General features: G+C 38.7%; 1 protein-coding gene across 3 annotated transcripts; it reads left to right on the top strand.

Moving 5' to 3' along the window:
- The first annotated feature begins 486 nt into the window (after window positions 1-486).
- Window positions 487-21,956, top strand: si:ch211-253b8.5 (dysbindin). 3 transcript variants are annotated; one of them, XM_053483837.1, is made up of 6 exons: window positions 487-770; window positions 9,070-9,166; window positions 9,329-9,415; window positions 19,600-19,749; window positions 19,843-19,986; window positions 20,566-21,956. In XM_053483837.1, exons 3-6 carry the CDS (start codon window positions 9,379-9,381, stop codon window positions 20,823-20,825), a joined length of 591 nt encoding a protein of 196 aa, XP_053339812.1. In that variant the 5' UTR covers window positions 487-770; window positions 9,070-9,166; window positions 9,329-9,378; the 3' UTR covers window positions 20,826-21,956. The 3 variants fall into 3 exon arrangements, with proteins under 3 accessions (XP_053339812.1, XP_053339810.1, XP_053339811.1); XM_053483835.1 differs by lacking the exon at window positions 9,070-9,166; XM_053483836.1 differs by lacking the exons at window positions 9,070-9,166; window positions 9,329-9,415.
- Window positions 21,957-25,242: the final 3,286 nt, after the last annotated feature.

Genomic DNA, 25,242 nt, shown 5'->3' with positions numbered 1-25,242 from the left:
GAAAAGGCTGTAATTCTCAGAACTCTATAGAGTGTAGTGGAAAATGTCACCATGCAAAGGGGTTTCACAGACCACACAATTAAGGGTAAACTTCACTGGGTGGGTGAAATTGTGATAAGTATCAGTTTAGTTTCTAATTGTAGTATGTATACTGTACTCTGGCAATATTCTACACATAAAAGAGTTGTAGATTAATATACACTACTTGTTTTATAATGGAGGGAAATTGCTCATCAACGGTGCTATTTCTGTTAATGAGCGAGCCTGTTTCCTGTCAGTTACACCCTGAGAGAGCCTGAATGAGAAAGAGCAGGCCTCGGCCTTTACAAAACTTCCTCCCTCCTTTCCATGTTGCATAACCCTTTCCCCTCCCTTTGCATTTTCTTACATGGTATTGTCTGAGCAGTGAGTGAGCTCTCCCCTGTGAATGACCACATGGTACGTTCCACTGGCCTAAGCCCTCTGTCTTCAGTCTCCTAAGTTAGACTGTGTGTGACAGGGATGAGGGGATGAGCTTCATATCTGGGAATGTGGCCGGATTCTGAAATAGGAGATGAGGGTATATATGATGCTGGAGTTCAGTCTCACTGCTGATGTTTTGCCCAGTTTCTAACTAAGGATCCAGTCCTGTGTGAGCCTCCTCTGTTCCATCATCAGAGTGTGTGTGTGTGTGTGTGTGTGTGTGTGTGTGTGTGCGTGCACGCGTGTGCATCTGGAAACAGGGATCATGAGCTCAAAGGGGGCAAACCTGCACAACGAACATCAGGCACGTAAGTATTTATTTTACTCTTTATTGATCAAAGAAACTTACAACTCACTAAAAGTGGTTTATAAAATTACTATAGAGGATAACACTTGATGCTTGGAGATCTGGTGAGCACAGTATGTTATGAGATAAAACAAGATACAATGAAATGTGCTTACAAGTATTTTCTTGTCAGCTGCAATATTCCATGGGTCAATATGATGATAAACCCAATATGCCTAATAAGCTAATTATCCAATTAGCAACTTCTTTGTCCTGTGTTCGGTCCAGACACTGAGACTGAGAAATGCTCTTTTATGGGGCTCAAGAGAAAAAAAAACGCTTTCCAATGCTTTTACTTCTCTAACACCATAATAAAAAGGTCTAGCTTTATCTTCAGAGATTCAGCTTAAAGTTACACTAACAAACCACTACAGTTCCAATCATACATATTAAAGGTGCAGTAAGGGATTTTAGCCTAAAGCTAGCTCTTTACAGCTGAAAAGACCAAAGTTTGATTGAATCTGAGCTCTGGTTATGTTCTGCGCAGTGGTAGGTGCAAGCTAGGGTTTTCTGACATCGTGTGAACTTTCCCATGCATCTACCTTTAACATATCTCTTTGTCCTCTATCATATGCCTGTAAAACAACCTCATTGTTACGCTTCCTCATTCCTTATATGATAATACTTCCTATACTTTTTTTTTTTTTTAAACAACATGCATAAGCTGTGATGAAGTAGATTTAGGAAACAGATTAGTGCTTACATACCTTTTTTTTTTTTGCAAATGAATGAGATAGACCGTTCAGACACGATCATGTCATTCAGACACATTTGTGCATGTGTCTCTCTTCCGTCATACAAGCGTGTCAGCTCCGGACGGTAAGCGTAACGAGACATGGTTGACACTTCCAGCAAATCCTAGCATCATTATAAACTTAACAGCGTACAGATTTTCTCCTGGTTCCCCAGTATCCACCCACATTCCGAAAGCATGATTGGAACTGCCTTGGGATGTGTTCAGTATTCCTGTCACAATGAACACATGACAGAAATACTGATTGAATGTCACAGGCTGTGGTTTGTGACACTGAGGCTGGTGTTGAAAATGAATAAATGAGAGTTACAGACATTAGTAAAAAAAAAGAAAAAAAAAAAAGGGGGATTTTAGCATTAAGTTTCAGAAAATCTGGTACTGGTTACTGTCTGTGCAGTGTTTCACATATTCTCTCAGTGTCCTTGAGGGTTTCTTCTGGGATCTCGGGTTCCCTTCAGCGTCCCAAAGGCATGCCTGTAGGTGAGACTGGTGACTCTAAATTCCACATGGATGTAAATCTGGATGTGTGGCATGCCTTGTGATGGACCGGCGTTCCCATAGTCATTGTTAATGCCCGCAATTCTTAACATAGGCTGCAACAACCAAAGTGAAAATGATTGAATGAATAAATTAAAAAGAGGTTTTCTCTATAAAGCTGCAATCGGAAATATTCGAGATGTCACCAATATGCTTTAACCTGATTGAATTGTGCTAAAAAGCAAGAATTACAGGCATACACTATCTTCACTTGTAAGAAATTTTCCCTCTAACACTTTGCCTCAGGCAGGTCGGTTTCTTCTACAGAACTAGACAGTTTTGCAAACATCTTGCATGTTCGTAGCTTTACAAATCTTCACTTTAACAGTACAAAAGTGTATTGTGCAGAGGTCTTCAGGCAGTCCTAATTCCTTTCCTTATTTGGAGTCAAGTCTCTTCAGGCTCTTTCGGATGATGTGGGCTGCCTCTGGTTAGATAAGTGCTCATTTAGGCCAGTGCAGGTTGTGTTTCTCATAGCGGCATACTCAAGGGCAGTGCCAGCTTTGATAAGATTTTGGTCTCTGAGCTACTAACAAGTCTGGGAGGTAATTACCCCTAACCTGCTGCTCTTTTTATAATCACATTGAAGTATTTAATTTTTTTTTTCATTTAAGAACTGCAGCTTATCCCAAAACATCTGTGTGGGCATTTTCATGCAATGGATCATGAGGATGCTTCGGTTCCCACTCAATACTCAGCTTGTTTGTATCGTATTGCACTCTATTACATAGACACACATGCACTTCTTGGGTATTGTGTCCAGAAATTAGATCACAGAATGATAAATCACAGATTATTATGTTTCGGGGCCAAAGACCCATTGTGATATAGATTCGATTAAGACACCAGCTTGAGGACGTCATGCACTCTATCAAGTCCAGCTGGCACGGACGTCATGCATGGAAATGTTTATCTTCCAAGGAATTCTTTTTCTTGACTTGTTATGGGTAAGCCTGCAGCCTTTAGACTGAAGCTTTCTCATTATGCCATACATAAATTACTCAGCGTACCTTCTCGCAGTTAATACAAGAGTAGAATCCAATTCCCTTCTATAATATAAGTTATTTTTGCCACGCTTGGGTTTTATAAATTGGCCAGGGTCCAGTTTTTATCCGAAATAAATTTATGAGTGCTTACTGCAGGCTCTTGACTCATTGCCTGCCATCATGCATTTGTAAATAGAGCTCAGGAACAACTGCCAGCTCTTTTACTGCTACGGCTTTGTGTGCCAGGCTTAAAGAAGTTGGCCAGTAAACTACTCTTGTCCTTTTATATAGTGCTAAATCACTGTGATGGAGCTCTACAGACGGACCAAGCAGTGAATCGGACATGCTTATTCTGTAGAATGGCCTTGATTTAGTAGACAACACTGAAAAGGGTGAGCCTGTTATCATCACATAGAAGGATATGTTCATCTGTGTTTTATAAGTATTGAGAAAACTCTTGTACAGTTTATGCAAAAGAATCAGAATGCGTCAGTGTGATGTGGCCTGACGTGAAGTTTACCTGTAAAGGGACATCAGGTATTGCTTTATTTTTCTTATACCACGGCAGTTTGCCAGTGCCGTGGTTAATTTCTTTATTAATTAAAAAGCAGGATTATAAGTTTTTATCAATTAACAGACCCATAATATATAATGCTATGGATCATCTGCAAAACAAGTTAGACCTGTCACCACTATTGAAACAGCTCTCTCGCCAGCTTCTCTTGAATTCAAGGCAAAAATGCAGCTTTTCATGTCAATGAAAAAACTCAAAGCCCTCCACCCAGAATACTTTGCCGTGGGGGAAAAAACTTTTTTTGACTGTTATGAAGTCTTGGTACTGAAGGAGCCTTCCATCAGCTGCATTAAAATAGATGTTTTGAAAGGGGAAAGTATATCTTATGGAAGAAATACAACTGAGATTCAGTATACTTTGAATTATAATTCTAGCATCACCTGTGGGAAAAAAATGACGTATTCTTTAAGACATATTTAAGAATGTTGGAATTTAAAATGTATTTTAAAAGCAGATATCCATCTATCTATTAGACATACCACTTATCCTGTGCTGGGTCTCGAGACTATCCCAGGGAATTCTGGGAGCAGTGCAAGCGACACTCTGGATGCACTCTGTTCCCCCAGACACAAGCACACCCACACACCGCAGCATACACTGTTAACCTTGACACCGTCAACCGGACTGTTGAAGAAAACCAGAGGATCTGGAGGAAACCCACTAAGCACAGAGTACAAGCAAACTTCACACACGCAGACCAAAGACTAACCCAACCCACCAAACCATGGAGGTGTGTGCCGGCAGTACTTACCACCTCGCACTCTAAAACATACAATAAATGCATTAAAAAAAAACAGTTATTTGATGACTGACTCACTTCAGAAATACATTACAGGTTTGTCAAATCCATATTACAGTGGGGCAAAAAAGTATTTAGTGAGCCACCGATTGTGCAAGTTCTCCCACTTAAAAAGATGAGCGAGGCCTGTAATTTTCATCATAGGTATACCTCAACTATGAGAGACAAAATAAGAGTGAAAAATCCAGAAAAATCACATTATAGGATTTGTAAAGAATTTATTTGCAAATTGTGGTGGAAAATAAGTATTTGGTCAATAATAAAATTTCATCTTAGTACTGTACTTTATTTGCTCTTTGTTGGCAATGACGGAGGTCAAACGTTTTCTGTAAGTCTTCACAAGGTTTTCACACACTGTTGCTGGTATTTTGGCCCGTTCCTCCATGCAGATCTCCTCTAGAGCAGTGATGTTTTGGGGCTGTCGCTGGGCAACACGGACTTTCATCTTCCTCCAAAGATTTTCTATGGGGTTAAGATCCAGGCTAGGCCACTCCAGGACCTTGAAATGCTCCTTACGAAGCCACTCCTTTATTGCCCGGGCGGTGTGTTTGGGATCATTGTCATGCTGAAAGACCCAGTCACGTTTTGTCTTCAATGCCCTTGCTGATGGAAGGAAGTTTCCACTCAAAATCTCACGATACATGGCCTCATTCATTCTTTTCCTTACACGGATCAGTCGTCCTGGTCCCTTTGCAGATAAACAGTCCCAAAGCATGATGTTTCCACCCCCATGCTTCACAGTAGGTATGGTGTTCTTTGGATGCAACTCAGCATTCTTTCTCCTCCAAACATGAAGTTCTATTTTGGTTTCATCTGACCATATGACATTCTCCCAATCCTCTTCTGGATCATCCAAATGCTCTCTAGCAAACTTCAGACGTGTACTGGCTTAAGCAGGGGGACACGTCTGGCACTGCAGGATTTGTGTCCCTGGCGGCGCAGTGTGTTACTGATGGTTTGGTTCTGGGATTTTTGCTCACAGTTTTTGTGATCTTTTTGAACCCACGGGGTGAGATCCTGCATGGAGCCCCAGATCGAAGGAGATTATCAGTGGTCTTGTATGTCTTCCATTTTCTAATATTTGCTCCCACAGTTGATTTTTTCACACCAAGCTGCTTATCTATTGCAGAGTCAGTCTTCCCAGTCTGGTGGAGGTCTACAGTTTTGTTTCTGGTGTCCTTTGACAGCTCGTTGGTCTTGGCCATAGTGGAGTTTGGAGTGTGACTGTGAGGCTGTGGACAGGTGTCTTTTATACAGTACTGATAACGAGTTCAAACATTCCATTAATACAGGTAACGAGTGGAGGACAGAGGAGCCTCTTAAAGAAGTTGTTCCAGGTCTGTGAGAGCCAGAAATCTTGCTTGTTTGTAGGTGAGCAAATACTTATTTTCCACCATAATTTGCAAATACATTTTTTAAACATCCTACAATGTGATTTCTGGATTTTTTCCCCCTATTTTGTCTCTCATAGTTGAGGTATACCTATGATGGAAATTACAGGCCGCTCTCATCTTTTAAAGTGGGAGAACTTGCACAATTGGTGGCTGATTAAATACTCTTTTGGCCCCACTGTAAATATTACAGTGTCAGTTGTACAGACATATGATGTAATTTTTTCCTCCCTAACTTTCATCATTTTACTCTGACACTATTCATAGCTCATTTGCCCACTCCTCCTTCGTAAGAGAGATGATCGTTATTACACCAAGCTCTAATTGCGCACACTGCTATGTATGTCTTTTTATAGCTCATCAGAATTCGGATTTGACCTTTAATTGACCCGCTCTTAAAGACCTCTATTGAGGAGAGGAGAGGGTTAACAATGAGGTCATTGTTGAGAATAGGCATGGGACCTGCTGGTGCTGGGTTATGCTTCACCCAGTTTCTGGTGCACACTAGTGGCTCACACACTCACACTATTAATAATTTACTCCTGGATCCATGCCTAAATGAGAGCTTGGTGGTTGAGGCGGAGGATAGAAGAGATAAAAGGAATGCAGGGGAGATGTGCAGTCATCAAAGGCAGGCGTTCTTTTTAAATGAGAGCGTATTATACTCTCTTTTGATAGTGTTGCTCGAATCATAACGACTGTTCTGTGCTCACTCGCAATTCACTCATAGTGACTTATTGACTTTACACTGTGTAGTTATGGAAGGGTAATGATTTATAATCACAGTATCTGGTGTCATACAGAAAAGGATGGGATTCTGTTTGGGGATTCTGTTTTGTCCAGTTCGTCTCATGGTTTCGTCCTCATGTCCCCTTTCCATTATGGTCTCTTGATTTCTCATTAGGAATCTACACGAGGATTTCTGAAAATGTTTGCAGGACAGTCCATACATTTCCACGTCCTGGTGAGACTGACGAGATCTAAATGAAATTTAATATGCTTAATGCTTGATACATTATACTTAATGCAGTGCCAAGTGTGTAGCAAGGAGTTAATGTTCGTAGTACTTACATTCAGATTTTGGAGATCACTGTGGGACTTAGCTCTCATTCTGAGAGAGAGAGTTGTCTGTGCGTTGTCATGCCAATACGACTGATGCAAATACGCCCAAAAAAATCTTAACCTCTTGAGACCTAAATGTCCTAATATGAGAACATTTTCTTCCAACTTAGTCTGGGCACAGTTATGGGACTAAAAACTCCCTTTATTTCTCTCTATAATCCCCTGCAGCATTAATGCTCTTATCCCAGCATTTCACTAGTGCTTGGTATCATAAAGGTTGAAAGTTTTCTCAGTATGCCAAAACCGTCATCAGATTTCCTGCTGTATGTCTGAAATGCTGGCCTTCCAGGAACTTTTTTATTGATGTGGAAATGGTTTGGAGTGAGTTTAGGACTGTACGGCAGTTTTGGCAGTAACTCCCAGCCGTGTGTGTGTGTACAGTTCCCACAGACAGATGAGTGTCGTCTGCAAGTTAGCAACATGTTATCCATCAGTTTTTAAAGTTCAGGAGTTCCACTTGCTGAATTTTCAGAGAAACAACTGCAGTGGGCTCTGAGTCACCTCGACCAGGATTGTTAGTCACAGACTTACGGCCTTCTTTAAAAAAGATGTTTTTACCGCGGTTAAATGTCTCATCGTTTTAATGTGATTAAAGTCTTCTGTAAATGTCGATCAGGTTTACACCTTTATTTACGAGAAACTTCTTTACAAGTTCCGGGTTGGCTTAAACAACCTCAACATTGTCAATATATGCACTACCCGTAAAATTCCTATATAAGGACCTTTAGATATAATACTTTGTCAAGTTTGTTCAAATATATTGGTCAAATTGATATTAAACCAAAGTAGAGTTGGGGTCTCAGGAGCGTAAATACAAACACATGATACAATTTATTAATTAATTCTACCATCCTCACTTAAGGTCGACAAACAGAGGTTATCAGAGGACAGCTTCTTAATCATCAACCCTGCTTACTGTACCTATGTCGGATACAATAACGTAATAAATACAATATACATTAATAAGGTTTTATGGATAAATTTGGTCATTTGCCTCCAGAAAATCAGCTTACATCACCTGTGTAATGCAACACTAAATAGCAGTGATTTTCCCCATGTAAAAACGTCAACATAACATTTGGCTGACAATGTGACACCATGTGTGTGCTAGTTCTCGGTTACTTTCAGACTGAACACATAGTTCTATCTAAATCCATATCCATGAACAAAAACCAATACTAACATCTGCTGAAACTAGCTACATTGTGGACAGCTGTGGTATGTGAAATGAACAGCTGCAAGGAGGAAAGTCTTTTTAACCTAATGTAGTTTACCCCATTATCGCACTTCTACACACTATATGTCAAAAACGTTATAACGTTATGTTTCAATATAGACAAAGCACACACAATACACACGCATATTAAATCAGTCATATGCCAATGAGACATAAAGAAACACATACAGCATGCACACGCAAAACAAGTTATAACTGTTGTGCTCACCTGGTTTTAAGCTCATGATATGTTACCATGCTAATAACCACAGGGTCTGTGAGCCACACCCTGTGCTGAAACCAAAACGATGTATGATATAGATTTAGCATTAGATGTACAGTAATAAAGGACTGTAAAAAGGGACAAAGTTTTATTGTTTTTTATTTTTTATTTTCTATTACAGCATGTTTGACACTATTGTATATGTCTGTGTGTGTGTGTGTATCTAAATACGGTGCATCTCAAAAACTGGTCCTAATTTAATTTGAAAAGTGAAACTTATATATGTAGATACAGTACAGTGCAAGTCTTGTCTAGAGTCTAGAGGATGTCTATAAAAAGTTTCCAGAATCAAAAAATGGTGTAAAAAAAACAGTCAACAGTAAATAATTAAACTATTTCAATAACTGGCGTGACAAACCTTCGCTTAAAATATAATCTCAGGCAGGATTTGTGCAGTTTTATAAGGAAATTAGCTGCTTAGTTTTACTGAACATCCTGTAGAACCACATGCAGTCCTTCTGAGGAATTTGTCGCACCTGCTTCTTTTCTCATGCAGCGAATCTTTTTTTTTTTTTTTTGCCTGAAAAGTAGTTTCTTATATAATATGCTCCATACAGCCGATATTTGTTTCTATAAGAACCTTTTTTTTTTTTTTCAAGAAGTAGCTCTTCTATTGGATCGGACTACACGGGCTAGACTCCTGCATCAGTGAGCCTGTCGCCAGTTTACCGGGTTTGCTTCCTTGGATTACTTTTGGTATGTTCTGATCACTGCAGCCTGGAAACAAGAGTTGCAGTTTTGGAGTTGCTAATGTTTTATTCTCATTTTGTACGACTGTGGTACGGCCTCCGGTCAACATTCACACACTACGGGCAATTTGCGAACACCAATTAGCCTAATCTTCATGTTTTTGGACAGTGGGAGGAAACCGGAGAACCCGAAGGAATCCCACCAAGCACAGGGAGAACATGCAAACTCCATGCACACAGAACCTAGGACCTGGAGGTATCTATCTATCGAGGCAATATTCTTTATAATATAAAGTATATTAATATTAATAGTAGACAAAGTAGTAAGCAATAATCATGTTTTATTTCATTGTTGGATATTTTCCTTTAACACTACCCATTGTTTTATTCTTTATTCTTAATAGTTACTGTAGATTTTAAATAGAAAAAAATGTCGACATCATGCATTGCATTATCTGCTTATAACGGATATAGAATAGCATTTGTTCATCTTCAGTAAGCACGGTTTTTGTAGAAAAGATTGAAACATGTTTTCTTATACTAGCTGTCGAGCTTGTTGCATGAAGGTACACTTTCACCTGCATATTATCTGATTGATTGGTGACTTGTGGCTTAGATGGTAATTGGTGACTCAGTTAAGAATGTAAATGGCACAAGATAACAGATTATCCCAGGAATGAAAGACTTTTAGGACGACTACAGACAGGCTATGCCAGTAAATGAATATATAATTGAACAGCCTAGTAGTTCTTACACACACATTGACACATTCAAGTCGTTTCGACACACCAGAACTGAGTGATGTCATGCCCAGTTACGCTTCCGCTCATCTCTTGTTATCTTTCAATCATTCCAGTAACTCAGTGCAGTAGCCTTTCTATATACAGTTCCTGGAAACACTTGCGTTTGTCTTGCTTTTAGACTCCATTCAGCTCACGATCATGGCTGCCACATGACGTGATTCTTGTTGAATGGAAGAAAAGCGTTGAAGGGGAAAAAAACCACGTGGCCATGCTGTTGTGGTTTCCTCAGGAAAAAATCAAGTAAAATGACCTTTGTGTTGCTCAGACTCGTGCCGCCTCTTCAGTCGGGTATTGAGCAGGTTCTCTAGCTCTCATGAAATATTTAGTTGGACTGAGGGAAAGAATGTGTATTCTTTGATCCAGCTTCGTGGATGAAATTCCAATTGAATTTATACTCATGTTAAGAAAAGAATAAAACCCCCGGGGGTATGCTTTAGTAGAAAAATAACTAAATGGTAACTTGCTACTAAGTGACGCTACCTCACATTTCATGCATTTATCTTTTTCATATAACAATCTGCAATCTGATATCACAGCTTGAGTTATTAACCAACAGCCCATTATTATTTGTAAGGATTTTATATATTAATACTGTCCATATTCACTTACATTTATAGCAATTAGCCATGATGGCGTTATCCAGAGCAACTTACTTTTACCTCTTTATACTTTACATCTGAGGTTTAAGGTTAAGGTTTGCTCAAGGGCCCATCCGTGGCTTTGTGGTGCTGGAGTTTGATCCCATGACCTTCTGAGCTGTAGACCAAGGCCTTAACCACTGCCCACTTATGTTATAGCAGTAATAAATATGATTGACACTTGACTACCTTATCCTCCTGTCTCTTGATGTTTTAAAACCAGAAAGTGCAGTCATCTGTCTTGAAGAACTTTCCATGTGGAGGAGACTCAATCCTGACACTGGAGACTCCTTCCATGAATGTCAAATAAACATGACTTCATTTTTTTTAAACAATATGTTTATTATCAGCCCTAGAAGATGAACATACTCTACCATTTAAGTACCACTATGAATGCATTAATATAAATGACTTACAATCTGTTCTGTACTAGAGATGCAGGTATTTAAACAATCAACATTGTGAATAATCGTAATCCGAATCAAGAATTCATCACTGCTGTATAGAACCAATAAAATATAATGATTGATTTTAAACACAATGCCCTGCTCAATGGCCAAGTTTACATTTGGCAGACCTTTTCAGTAATTTGAGCTGAGCAGGGTTCAGGGTTAACCATCGCTCTAAAGGCTCTAACAGTGGCAGGCTGGCAGCACTGGGATTTGAACTCACAACCTATTGATTACCAACCTTCTTACTTGCTGAGTCAACACTTTTTTTCGCGATGTCTACAGTTACTTCGGATCACTTCTTTAGACGTGACAAAAGCCGAGCTGGCTAGATGAGGAAACAGCCCTTAAGGGGATTGTGAAGGGGATTTCCCCAAACAACCACACGGTGCACCATACTGATCTGAAGCCAGTTTGTGTATATTTATGATTTCAATAGAACAAAACAGACCCCAGATCAGCTCTTCTGAGGTGCTGGGAAAGGGCATTTCGATGCAAAGTGATTATTTATGCGTGTCAGTGTCACACGACTGGCTCACACAATTGGCTGAAAATGAAATGCTGAGTCATACCCGGTGTCATCATCAGTCTGAGACCAATAATGAGAAATGACAAAGGGTTTAGAAAGGTGAAGACAAGCAGTCCAGCTACATCTTATCTCCGCTAGTCTACCGTTTAAAATGCGACGTGTAAAAAAAAAAAAAAAAAAAAAAAAAAATTGTGCAAAGGTCATTTATTTAAAATTCATTCAGATTAGAAAGTTTTTAAATAATAATAATAATAAAAATTAAAATGTTCAAGTCAAACCGGGACTTGTGATGACGTGTCTCGTGAACGAAGGCGTAAAACTGATTGACATTTACAGATCATACCACGATGATGACACTCTTACCCGCAGTAAATAATTTTGAATAATGAAAACATTTTAAAGAAGGCACCTTTCCAAGCCGAGGTGGCACGGAGCCCACTGCAGTCTTTCCTGTGAGCATTCAGCGAGTGGAAAGCCTGAAGAGATGGATCTGTCTGTAAAAACCCCTGAAAACTCTACACGCACTCATTCACCAACACCACTTACACATTACAGAAACCCACCCGGGAGTCATTGCCATGTCCTCCGTACAGTCCTGGCCTCGATCCAAGCCATTTCCACATGTTTGGGCTTTTAAAGGAGTTCCTGGGAGGCCAGCGTTTAGGACATTGTCTGATCATGGCTCCAGCATCCTGAGAAAACTTTCAACCTGGATGGTATCCTATCACTAGTGTAAGACTGGTATTGTGAACTATATAGCAGGAGATTTTTTAGAGGTTTCAATGAAGTTTTTACTCTCATAACTGTGTTCTGTTATTCTGTCCAATCTTAAAGTCCCGGTTTGACTTGAACGCCCCTCGGATTAATCCAGGAAAATCATGCTTGAGAGAATAACGTGCTTGAGTTTTGATTCAAGCATGATTAAATTTTTTCACACCACATGTCTGTCTTGTTGTGTTAAAAGAATCAAATATACAGTTCAATATTGTGGTCAAACACTACTTCCATAGTTCTCTAACCACAGACCGAAACAATCCATCCTTATTTTTATTCATGTGGTCGAAAATTGATTTAAAGCATCTGGAAAGGTCATTTTCTCCAACTTTGTCAGGAAAAGCCTGTGGGAGAGTTTTAACTGTGGCTCATCTATACAAACCCACAAAAAAAAAAACACAGTCACTCCAACCAGCTTATGGAATGTAGCTTAAATGTGACATAACGATGGACAGAATGCTGAGCTAGGAGAGAGAGAGTGTGTGAGAAAGCTAACTTTAAATTAGTGGATGTGTGTGAAAAAACTAAACGAGGGATGTGTTCTCATGGTCGTGCGATTTGAGGTCACTGAAGGTTAAGACCAGATCTTTTTTGTTGTTGTCTTTTTTTATGCAAGAAACTTTCCTATGTCTTGGGACATATGTTTTAATAGATGCTGGTCTTGAAGCAATTCATCAGTTGACCAATCAGAATCAACGGAGAGCAGTGCATCTGGAACATTACCTCAATAGCCACATTTTTAACCATATCTAAAATTAGTTGTTTAAAATCTATTCCTCTAGAGAAAACCACCGGAAATGTGTGTGTGTGTCCATGTCTGAGAAATAAAGATCTGCACTCTTGCTGTGTCCGCAAGTGACTTGTTGTCACTACTAATCAGACCCCTGCTGTCCGTAAGCCTGACCTGAGGTAAAAACACTCCATCCTTTTTTTTTTTTATTTTTTTTTTTTACGTAACCTGTGGAAACAAGCGGGACATCACACACTCCACTCCTGCGCAAATGCCACGCCATGCCAGTCTAGTGGGCATCCGGATGTGTACCGCTTATTTTCAGCGGGTGACTGAGTTTGTGAGCGTTTTACAGGCTGTAAAGTGGAGACGCAAATCCATAACCTGAAGCCTGAGGTTTTTGAGAGAACCCACTGCGAGAGCACTCGAACCGTCCCTAGAGCCAGGCAATTAACCCCGAGTTAGTTCAAAGGAAGAAAGCAGTGACCCTACTTCTCCTTCCTGGCTTGGTGTGCAGAAACAGAGGTTGTTAAAGATGTTGTGCAGGATGCTCATGTTAGCATAAAACAAAAATAAGATTGCTGGACCGTGGTGTCCTCTCCTCCCCTGCACTCCCTGACGGAACAATGTGCCAGTCAGCATAAAGCAGTGCACACGGACGGACAGACACACCCTGACGTGCACTTCTTCTAATATATCTCATGATACTTCATGCATCTCCTGATGGTTTGAAGTAGTGGTTATATAAAAACATCCACCACTGAAGATTACTCTTTAATATTTTAAGCAGATATAAAAGTATAACAGCATGCCATTTAAGATCTACTTAACTACTTTTAATACGGACGTCTAAAAGAATGGCTTTTCTTCAGTATACTTAAGTAGGATGCTAAAAATACAAAAATTATATGAAAAATCATAAAAAATGTAAAAGTAGCTAAAAGGTAAAGTAGCTTTGCGACATTATGGGACATTTCCCTTAGCTCTGTTAATAATGTTTTTTGGAAATTGTTCAATTGATCAATTTATGATTGAGTTTTAAGACTTTGTGGCACTCATTATCTTTCATAGAGACCATGTTGACCAGTATCGGTCAGTGATGCTCAAAACACTCATGCCTTAGCAAGATTCTTAAATATAGCCAAATCTAGCTAGTATTTTCTAGCACAAAATGTAAGAATTAAGTCTGTTTCTAGCCATTTTCTTGGCACTTTCTAAATAAAAGCCAACAGAAAATAGATAAATAAATATAAATAGCCAACAGAATTAGGAATGAGGAAAATAACAAAAATAAGGAAATAAAGGAATTTAAAACATTAAAGAATTTAAAATTTTGTTTGGCTGCAGTTTTATAAAAGGTGAACCCCGGGACGGTTGTCCTGGACCCTGGTCAGGGGAAGGCCTGAAGTGGCACTCTAACCTTTAAATAGTGTAATAGACTAATGGGTTAAAATACATCTTTGTGGAAATATTTATATGGGAATATATTAGATATTATATTATATAATATTTATATCAATTTATGTGACGTATAAGCAGACAAAGAGAGGAGAGATCATTTTGTGGCGTGCAAGCAAAACATTCGTTGTTCATCATTACCGTTGCACAATCTGGGGTGGTGGTGAGGGGAGAAGGGGATTTTGGAGATCATCTTTTCCAGGCATGAGTAAGACACATAGTATATTTGATTATTCAAAATAAAGGCCTTTTTTTTTTTTTTGCAGTGTGTGTAAATTGAAATATTGAAAGACATTTTATAGCCCACATTTGCTGAGGTTGGTCACCCTCACACTGTTTAAATGGCTTTAATCGAGTTCTGGTATTGTATGAAAATGTTCTAGCTATCAAGCAACAATCTATGGATTATCTCATCTGTAATTCATTCCCCTCGTGCAACACACAACCTTGCAATCTCCTTTCATCATGCGTTTTTACCGAAGATGTGCTCTTGATTTTGCCTTATATGTCAGATCGTTGTACGTACACTTGGTGTTTTATAATGTATGTCAGATGGACTGTAAAACAGATGTACTATATCTTGTATTCCCACCATTAAAAACAATAAGGGATTACAAACTTCTGCGCTGTATTTCATAATAATCCATATTGTGCATTAAAGTTAAATGGTTCCTAGGAACATTTAAGAAAGTCTACAATATTTCTCTGACTGAGTGTGTGTGTTTTGCAGAGAGCAAGAACTTTTCTAGAACAGTCATTTGTACAGTGTACAACAGAAGTGCTAAAGATTTAATTTAATGATTAGTGAAAAAGCGATACAGCTCACTTATGCTGATATACAGTACTGCGCAAAACTCTTCAGCCCCCCTCATTTCTACATATTAAATGAAATGATGTTTTAAAGAAATGTAAGCAAGTGTAAACAACCTCAGCAGCAATCTCATTTCCCCTCTCGTCTGTTGCAACCATTCAGCATCAGCAGTATATGTGTCATCATCTGCACCTGTTGTTTCTTACTCTAAGTTAGATGGGGTTTTTTTTATACCTAAATGATTCATAGGTCACTGTGTTGCTTAAGCAAAAAAAACAAACAAACAAAAAAAAAACATTCCTTTGAAACTGCTCCGGTCCAGGGACTGGATCGAAACTGAGAGTCATAAATTTGCCAAAAATAAGAGAGCCAAAAAAAGGCTTTTATGAAGCCTGGAGAACTATTCCTCAGAACTACAATAAAAATACAAGCAAGTCTGGCTCTTTGGAAGCGAAATCTGAAGAAATACGAGGTGGCTTAATATTTTGCACATTCAAAAATATGTTCATGGAAGAAAATGCCCTTTCAGCCAAATTCTGCTTGTGATGTTTACAGTTTTGGTTAGTTAAGATGCCTCTTGCATCTAGTAATGTATCTAGTAAATATTTCTAGAGCTAATAAAGATTGGGACTGACTTTTATAGCACATGTGGGATTATTGTGAAGGGAAATATGGCAGGAAAAGGTGATGAGGACATGCTAAAACCAGGGCTGGAATGCAGCATTAGCACACACACACACACACACACACACACACACACACACACAGTCTGATATCCAGAGAGTGAGTCACAGTGACATCTTCGTCCGCTGGCTGACTCGCCGTCCTCACACACCACAGGGTCACTGACTGTTCCTGATCTGCCGCAGAGAACATGCGCTCTGTTGCCAAATATGACAAGCCTAATTTTTTTCAGGAAACTGAAACAAAAAGCCAGGATGTTTGCATCGTTAGTCATCACATTTTCATTATTACTGGGTGACTGACTGAAAAAAATGAAATCTTTTTTTTTTTCTTTTAGCAGGAATTCCCCGAATTTCCACGTCCTAATTTCAAAGCTTAAGGCTTATGAGTGAGAATAAGGCAACTGAATGAGATTAATTTAGTTTGATGAGAAACTTAAAAAGCCTTTTCATTTCAGATTGCCCACCGGACGTGAACACACTCGACCCATAAAAACATGATGCTTTAAAGGATTAATCCTCAGCGAATAAAAGAAAGAGAGAGAGAAAAAAGACTTGTTTATGCGAACTAATGAACTTATGACTTTTAACAGTTGAAGATTAAACAGATTTTAATGATAAATTTTGCATGGCAGATTATGATTATGGCTTGACATTTCAGTTAGATTTGTTAACAGATCACAACATGGGTTCAGTTTCACAAAGATATTAACACTCTAGCCACAGCGTTTGCAAGCTGGATAAACTACTGTTAACTATAAAAAATAGTATTATTATCATTATTATTATTATTCAAAAATGTATTTACTTCTTTTAATATAACAATCAGGTGTAACAAACACAAGCTAATTTGTTAGCAATCTAGCTAATGCTGCACTAGAGTGTGTGTGTGTGTGTGTGTTAGTATTTACAGTTCTAATCAGTGGAAGCACGTGGAAGCCACGTGATCTGTCGGCTTTCCCAGCACGGGCAAGTCTTTATGTTCTTCCTAATTTGACAGAGGCTTACAAACCCAATCCAATTAGCCCAGTCTAGGCCTGTACGCTCTAATTACAGCTTAATCCCAGAATGCCATTTTTGTCTGGTTCGATGTATTGACTTGCTGTAAAAGGAAAGGCATAGCTGTGACTTTTTAAAATAGTGGTCCTCAGCCCTGGACATGGAGTAGAAGTACTGTGCTGCACATATAACCATTTTTAACGCTCTTACACAAATAATGCCTTTTTAAAAAAGGAAAGTGCTAATTAGCTGATTACTTGCATTATTTGAACAATAAATATGCAGGTCACAGCTTTTCAAGTTGTTTCTTTCTTTCTTTAATGAATGCTTGTTTGACCCTGTTGGAGTCCACACATAGGAGCTCTAAGTACAAATGGCCATTTCAATATGATTTCCTTTAAGTTGTGTGTGTGTGTGTGTGTGTATATGTATATATATATATATATATATATATATATATATATATATATTTATTTTCCTTTAAAAGTTTTTTTGTAAAGCCAAATCCCACATTCCTTCCTTATACATTATACACTACACGCTGCATTATAAAATATACATACTGCACAACACAATTCTTTTCAAACTTTCATGCATCATTTATATAAAATATTTGAAAATACACAGCAGGCATTCAGACAGAGCCATTTCTACATTAAGAAATAAATACGGTTCAGATATTAACTTTATTAATATTAATATGATATTAAACTGATAGGCTTGCCATTCTAATACTCCATTCAACGGCCTTTAGGTTTGATTACGGCACACAATGTGGGGTCCAGTTCACGTGTGGAATGATTCCTCGTATTTCCAGAACAACTTCACAAGTTGAGTCCTGGAATATGCCTGTGATATCAAGGGGCAAAAAAACTCCATAGATATAATAAACTGGTCATTCATACATTCAGGTCATCAGTTAACTTTTTTTTTTTGCCACATAACAATAGCTAAGCCTAGACCTGACCAGCTGAAGCAACCTCAGATCATAACACTGAGGCCATTATGCATGATGGGTGTATCACTTCATGCGCTTCCCTTCCTATCCTGACGCGCCCATTACTCTGGAATAGGGTCAATCTGGACTCAATAGACCATATGACCTTTTTCCATCGCGCCGAAGTCCAATCTTTGGACTTCAAGCTTTTTTTCCTCAATAACCTCATTAACTAGTGTTTTTCGTTTTGTTGCACAGCTGCTTAATCCTCTAAGTTCTCATCAGATTGTGTGTCTGTTAAAATGCTCCTAGTTTCACTATTAAACATTATTTTTTAAGATGCAAATCCACCAAATGATCTCTGATCATGGTTATTCATAATTTTTGTTGAACAGTAATTAAAGTAACACTGTATAAATAATGATAATAATAAAAAGCTCTACAAGAACATGCCCTAGGTGTTTAAAGTTAATAAGTGAAGATATAGGAGTTATAAAATTAATATGAAAATTAAGAAATAAATAACTTTAAGAAATAATTTAAAATGATTATATACAATAAATGAATCAGGTGAAAAACTTAACACATGGCAATAAAGGAATCAGAATAAAGAATAAAGAATTAGATAAGGGAAAGGGTATAAAGTGAAAATAAATGCATCATGTTAAAAATGAACATGTCAGGGACAAGAATTGTGAACACGTGAAGAAAAATGATTCACGCTTTGTGGAAAACACAACATGTGAAGTGTCTAAAAACAGGCTTCTTGTTTCTGTTTCGTATATTTTTATGTGGTTATAATTACCGGTGAGTCATTTACTCCGACTCTTGTGTGCAACTCCATAAATAGATGACTGGCCGAGGTCTCGTGTTCGAGCAGAGGGTCAGGCTACTCATCTGACTAATGGATGGTGTAGAGCTGCGAGACTAAACAAGTGGCCACTGCTTCAGTACAGAAATGCATTCTCATACAATGCTGATTAACAAGTGCACTGACACATACATCACATCACATTTACAGTATGTCCTGCTTTAACTCTTAAGAGCATTACCCAGTTGGGATATACACAAGTGCTATACACTAACAAAAATGAAAGAGACCCAGGTTCATAGTGTAATGTACAGCTATTTGGTAATTTCCTTATCTCATTTTTTTCCCTAGCACGATCCTCCTCTTTAGGCTATTACCCTGCACCTGACATGGGCAGCAAATGTGATTGCACTTCAACCCAATCAGATTAGCAGCTGTAGAATTGACAGATGCTGTGACTGAACTGCAGCCTTGACAGATTTATGGCAATATGAGATGACTGACAGTGTTTTGCGTGTGTGTGTGTGTGTGTGCGTGCGCGCGTTGGAGTTTCTACCTACTGACATACCTTCAGATCTAAATATATTGAAGCCAGTAATAGATTCCACAATCTGTTTAAACCTTTCTGGCAGCACTAAAGATGAGGCAATGGATGATACAGCTGACTGTTGCTCCCTGGTGGTGGTTTATGTATTTACTATTCTTGCACTCCGGGCTGCAAAGTGATCACTAGGGGCTTCCTATTAAGTCTAAGAAATCTCTGCTTTATTATTATTATAATTTTGTTTAATAAAATTGTCCTATTTTGTGTTTCCCAGCTGAATCTGAGAACCCTCTGAAGCTGACGGACATGGACGCGGCCCAGCAGCTGAAGCTCAGGGAAAGACAGCGCTTCTTTGAGGAGGCCTTCCAGCACGATGTGGACGTTTACTTCTCCTCAGCACACTTGCAGATAGATTACAAGAGGGGTGAGTCCCTCGAAAACACGGACACTGACAGAATACTCATTATCTGGTCTACCTGATAATTCTCATTATGATATCTTTCCCCATGCTCCGTAGCTCCCATGAGCAGCATCTCATCCATGGAGGTCAACGTGGACATGCTGGAGCAAATGGACCTTTTGGACATCTCGGATCAGGAGGCCCTGGATGTGTTTCTCGCCTCGACCGAGGAGGACGACGCATGTTCGTGTCCACTAGAAGGTAGCAATGGACAGGCTACCACCACAAATTGGAACAGATTTTTTTTTTCTTCACATGTCCCCTGGCACTGTTCATCAGAAGCAGTCTCTTAGATTATTTTTTTGTTTAGTTTTTTTTTTTTTTGCCATCTGCTGATTTTCAAGTGTCAGCATGCATAAACAAGCCAGGGAATAACTAATTCATGTATTTACTTCCAGTGCTTCCAGTAAGCACATTATTATGGTCTTGGTCAACGTGTTATGCAATTGTTAACAAAACTCACGTGTACAATATAATGAGTAAATAAGCAACATTTGATGTTTCACACACATTACACTGGCTTGAGTGCATTCTCATATTCTTATCACAGAAACATTACAAAGCAATATTTTATGTACTTTATCATAGTAAAATGTATAGTGGTTTATTTATAAAGCCTCCTGAGGTTGCTTTATTATACAGACCCCTACACCTTATACACATTTTGTCTATTTCAGTGTGATCCGAGTGTGTATAGCACCACTTCATCCTACATTTAAACAGGCCTAAAATAAACAGTGGTGATGATGCTAATGTCTGTAACTGTGGTCTGTCTTCTAGGTCTTGCGGGCAGTAGTGACATCAATGCTGCGCTGAGGGAAGAAATCTCTCTGAGGGTCCCAGACACCTGTGAGCTCAAATCACGGATATCCTCCACTTCCTCCACCGCCACATCCGACAGCCAGGGGGAGGACGGAGCCGAAACCCCTGTGGTCCAGTCGGATGATGAGGATGTCGCCGTTGATGATGACGATGGGCTTTTGATACATGGTACACCTCCAGCCAACGGTGCAGGAGAAGGATCTGAGCTGTCTCTATGAACTGCGTCACGGGTCACGCCTCACGGATCCTGTCTTCTACTGTTTGTGTGCTCTTACAGACTTTTCTCTGGTAGGCTGCCTGGTTCTACGTACCGTAAACGTACATGTATTCTAATGTGCGTGTATTTCATCAGTCTACGATGAAGATTTCCATTCACCTGAACTGCTGCTGTAGCTCATAATGCGTATATGATGCATACATGCCACTGTCCGTCTTGTGCTGCTTGTAAGATGATGGGAGATGAACAAAATCTTACACACAGATTACAGAAAGTAAAAGAAACCTTAGTCTTCTGTTATATATAAAATGTGCCTCACTCTACAGTGCATTAATCTCCTGCCTTTCTTTCACGCCTGTATGTTATGTCCTTACATCGTCTCCATGATACTTATCATTTTTTTCATATTAAAGTAAATGCAAATATGAGTTTGGAATATTCATGTCTGGATAAAATGCATGTTTACCTGTTTTTAGTAATGAGTGTTAATGAAAGGCAGCATGGAATACAGAGACTAATTAAGTTCACACTGTTTGCTGTTATTAACTACATCCGAACACAAAGCGCGGCACAATTGGGATGATAATAATGCTGATGTAGTACTCATTTACACCTCTTTGATTAAAAAAAAAAGGACAACCAAAAAAAAAAAAACTTTATTCATTTTAAAGAACTGTGCGATGCATTGCTTTGGTCTAGGATACTGTTAAGGGTTTATCTACAACCAATCCATTCATTTATTTATTCATCTCTTATCAGCACTTTAAGCTTAATCAATTAACTCGAATGTGTTTATTTTGCAGGTTTATTATATCAAGAATAAAATCCTAATCAGGCAATATCACACGAGGAGTGCTGTTTATGCCCTCGTGCCTACGACTGCATCACAGTAGTGCTGATATCCAGCACAACAGCATGGCCCTGAGTGTGATATTGCCTTTATAAAACAGTTCAAGATCATGATTTGTTTGTTTATTAGTTTGCTCACCCATATTAAACTCTTACTCTAAGTAACCGGAACTGGCAGAGCTGGCGACTGACAAGTAGTGTGAAAGTAGTTTAATTATTACTGCTACTGTGCAGTCAATATGTAAGGAGAATAAAAGATGGAAGTTGTGGACAGTCCTGTAAATCTTGTACATTTCTCCTTATATTACCATTTATTTCACTTTAGAATATCAGCTATGTTAACTTCCTTGTTAGTGTTAAATGGAAAGGGTGTACAGTCCCACAGATCAAGTAGTGCCCTTGATTAGGAGTTCCAGCGGGATTTGGGATTCAGCCCTGTGTTAGAAGCTAGTTAGCTTTGAAGCTCACCTTGGATGTTAATAAAACAACACAGAGGCTATTTGGAATGACTTAGAAGCAATTATTAAGCAGACAAAGCATTGTTTAAAATGATACAGTATAACGTTATTAGATGTGTTTTCATGCTAAAACGCTTCGGTGACTGGTTTGGGCAGGCAGCTGCTCTCTCCTCAGTACTGAAAAAGCAAAAAGGTGTGTTGCAATTAATAAAAATCAAGGCCTTCATTTCCCTTTACTTTCTAAAAGTATTATTATTATTATTTGCTTGTCATCCATACTATAAAGCCCTTATTCATGTTTTTGCATTCTCTCTTTAGTCTGGGTCTGCTAGTGAGTAAGAGAGAGAAAAAAAAAATCCAGCAAGGTCAAACAAACTGGACTAAAACCTGTTTCGCAGCTTTGGACTTTGAGAATGTGACCAAGTGATAAACACATTGTGCAGAGACAAAGTTCAAACTCTAACCGGGCTCAGCTACGCCTTCTCTCTGCTTCGCTCTCATTTGTATCGTGAGCGTAAAAGAAAGTAGGGCGCTCGTTTATTACAGCATAAACACACAAAATGAGCGCAAGGTCGTTTAGCAAAGGATTTTATCTTCGACGAGCATCAAGGCAGTCTGCCAGAGTTCCTGAATAAAATGTGGATTAATAGGACACACGGCCAACTCAATAGTCACTATTTCACATAAGATAATTAACAGTTCGAACAAGCAGAATTGCTTTACTCATTAGGTCTCAGAAACAATCAGTATAAATGCTTGTCTACTTTTATATCACTTACTGGATATGCAATTACAGGGACACACTTGGCATGATGTTAACACTTACAGTTACAGTACTGACACTGGAGACTCCTTTAAAAGATATATCTAAACAAATGTACACTTACAGTATAATACAACAGATCAACAAATCATCAATTGTTACCACAATTATACCATATTAGAAGGTGTGTTAATATGAACTTTATAGCCGACAGAGCTGTTATAATAAAAAAATGAAAATAGAAATTTTATAGATAAATGAATATAAAGTATATTAGCATAATCACAGTACTGTTTATACACTGTTTATGTGCTAGTCTTTTCTAAAAAGGACACAAAGGTGACTTACAAGTTAGAAATATAATCAAATAGTACTGATGAGATAACCTAAGAGAAAATAAGCTGGTCACTGTTTCACTGACGCAACAGCTAATGATTTTTACTAACTTCTTTTTAATCTTTTGTTACAGTGCAAAGGTTTGCACACACTTACTTTAAAATTAAGACATTTAGAGGTTCCCATTCAGTCACCTTTAGGTATGTGTATTATTGTATTATTAGGGAGTAATAAATGCGAAGTGAGTAAAATTGAATTGTTGTTTTTTTCTTTTCCTTTAATATTTTTTATTGGAATTTTTTTTGTTGTATCTTCACGTACATTTCCTTTACGTTCATGAATATAGATTACAGATGGGGAAAAATTTATTTAGTGATATATCGTGAATTTTTGGTGAGGCAATTCATTTATCGCCACACTGACTCCAAAATCTCTCTCTTTTAAAAAAAAAATGCTTTTAATTATAAATGTTTGCATTTGAGGTGGCAATATGTTTCCTCTATAATCGTACAATTGGTGCAGTCTAAACCACTCACAGGAGCAAATGAATTCCTAAGTTTGTTTACAATTGTAAGAAAAACATTTTTTTTTTACTTCATTTACTCAATTTATTTATAAAAGAATGATACTTATAGAATTGCAATATAACTCAAATCGGGACCTAGGTATTGTGATAAAATCGTATCAGGTGGTCCTGTGGGAACTGCCATCCCTAACAGGTATTGTCACTATGTTTATACCTTTCTAAAGTTCTGTTAAAAGTCAGAACCTTCTGTTAAAGGTCTTATGATACCTTTTTTTCTGATCTTGCTAATTCTTGTTTTTTTTTTAAACTTATTTTAATCAATACTAATTTTTTATTACTTTATTCTTATAGGTTTTGGCTTATTTAGGGTCATTGGTGTCTCAGTGTAAGGTTGCTTCCCTGACATGCAGAAGTCCCAGCCAGTGCCCAAACCCCAGCCACCGGATGCAGTGACGGTCCCAAACCTGGATAAAATTGGAGGGTTGCTTCCAGAAGGGCTCTCCTCATGCTTTGAGGGTTTCCTTTGGATACTTAAACACAGGGAGTTTCCATATGAGTGGATGTGAGTGAGGTTGTCTATGTGCAATGGGTAGACACCTCATCCAGGGTTTTCTCCACCTTGTTCTATGAGTTCCCTGGAAAAAACTCAAAGCTCCTTTACAGGTTACGCACTATGGAAAATGAATGAATGAATAAAAGGTATTTCATTATGAATGATGTCAATTACGACCTCAAGCGTTGTGCTTATGGAAATTTCCCAGGGGAAAAAAAGCCTTAGGGTTAAAGGAAATCACCGATAATATTGTACAAGTCTAATTCTTGAATAGTTGTAGTCTGTAAAAGATCTGACTCACTTATCCTGTGTACAGGGTCTCGGAACTAAGGGCACAAGGCGGGGTACACCCTGGACGGGGTGCCAATCAATCGCAGGGCACACAGACACTCACACGGGCATTCACACTATATGGGCGATTCAAAAAGCCAATTTCCCTAATCTGCAGGTCTTTGGACTTTTGGAGGAAACCAGAGTACCCAGAGGAAACCCACCAGGCACAGGGAGGATATGCATTTCTGGATTCAGCTATCTATATCTTGTATATGTATATTATGCACATGTTCGGGGTGCCAATCCATGGCAGGGCACACATACATACATAGTGTGCGACATACACACAGTGTTTATAGACACACTTAAACGCTCATTTACACCCTACAGGAAATTTGGGAACACCAATTAGCCTAATATGCACGTCTTTGAACGGTGGGAGGAAACCGGAGTACCCAGATGAAACCCATCAAGTACGGGGAGAACATGCAAGTCCTTGCACACGGATCTGAGATGGGAGTCGAACCGCAACACACGTTATAGGCAATTTTGCAACTCAGAAACTAAAAGTTAAATAAGTGTGATGTAAAACTTTAAATATTGTGCCCAGTGCATGGGGGGAAAACATTGGGTAAGTTTGCGCATTTCAGGATGAAATGC

Source organism: Clarias gariepinus, chromosome 23 (assembly GCF_024256425.1).
Source record: "Clarias gariepinus isolate MV-2021 ecotype Netherlands chromosome 23, CGAR_prim_01v2, whole genome shotgun sequence".
Lineage (NCBI taxonomy): Eukaryota > Metazoa > Chordata > Actinopteri > Siluriformes > Clariidae > Clarias > Clarias gariepinus.
The sequence above is the reverse complement of the archived record's forward strand: the minus strand, read 5'-3'. Positions and strand labels throughout refer to the sequence as shown.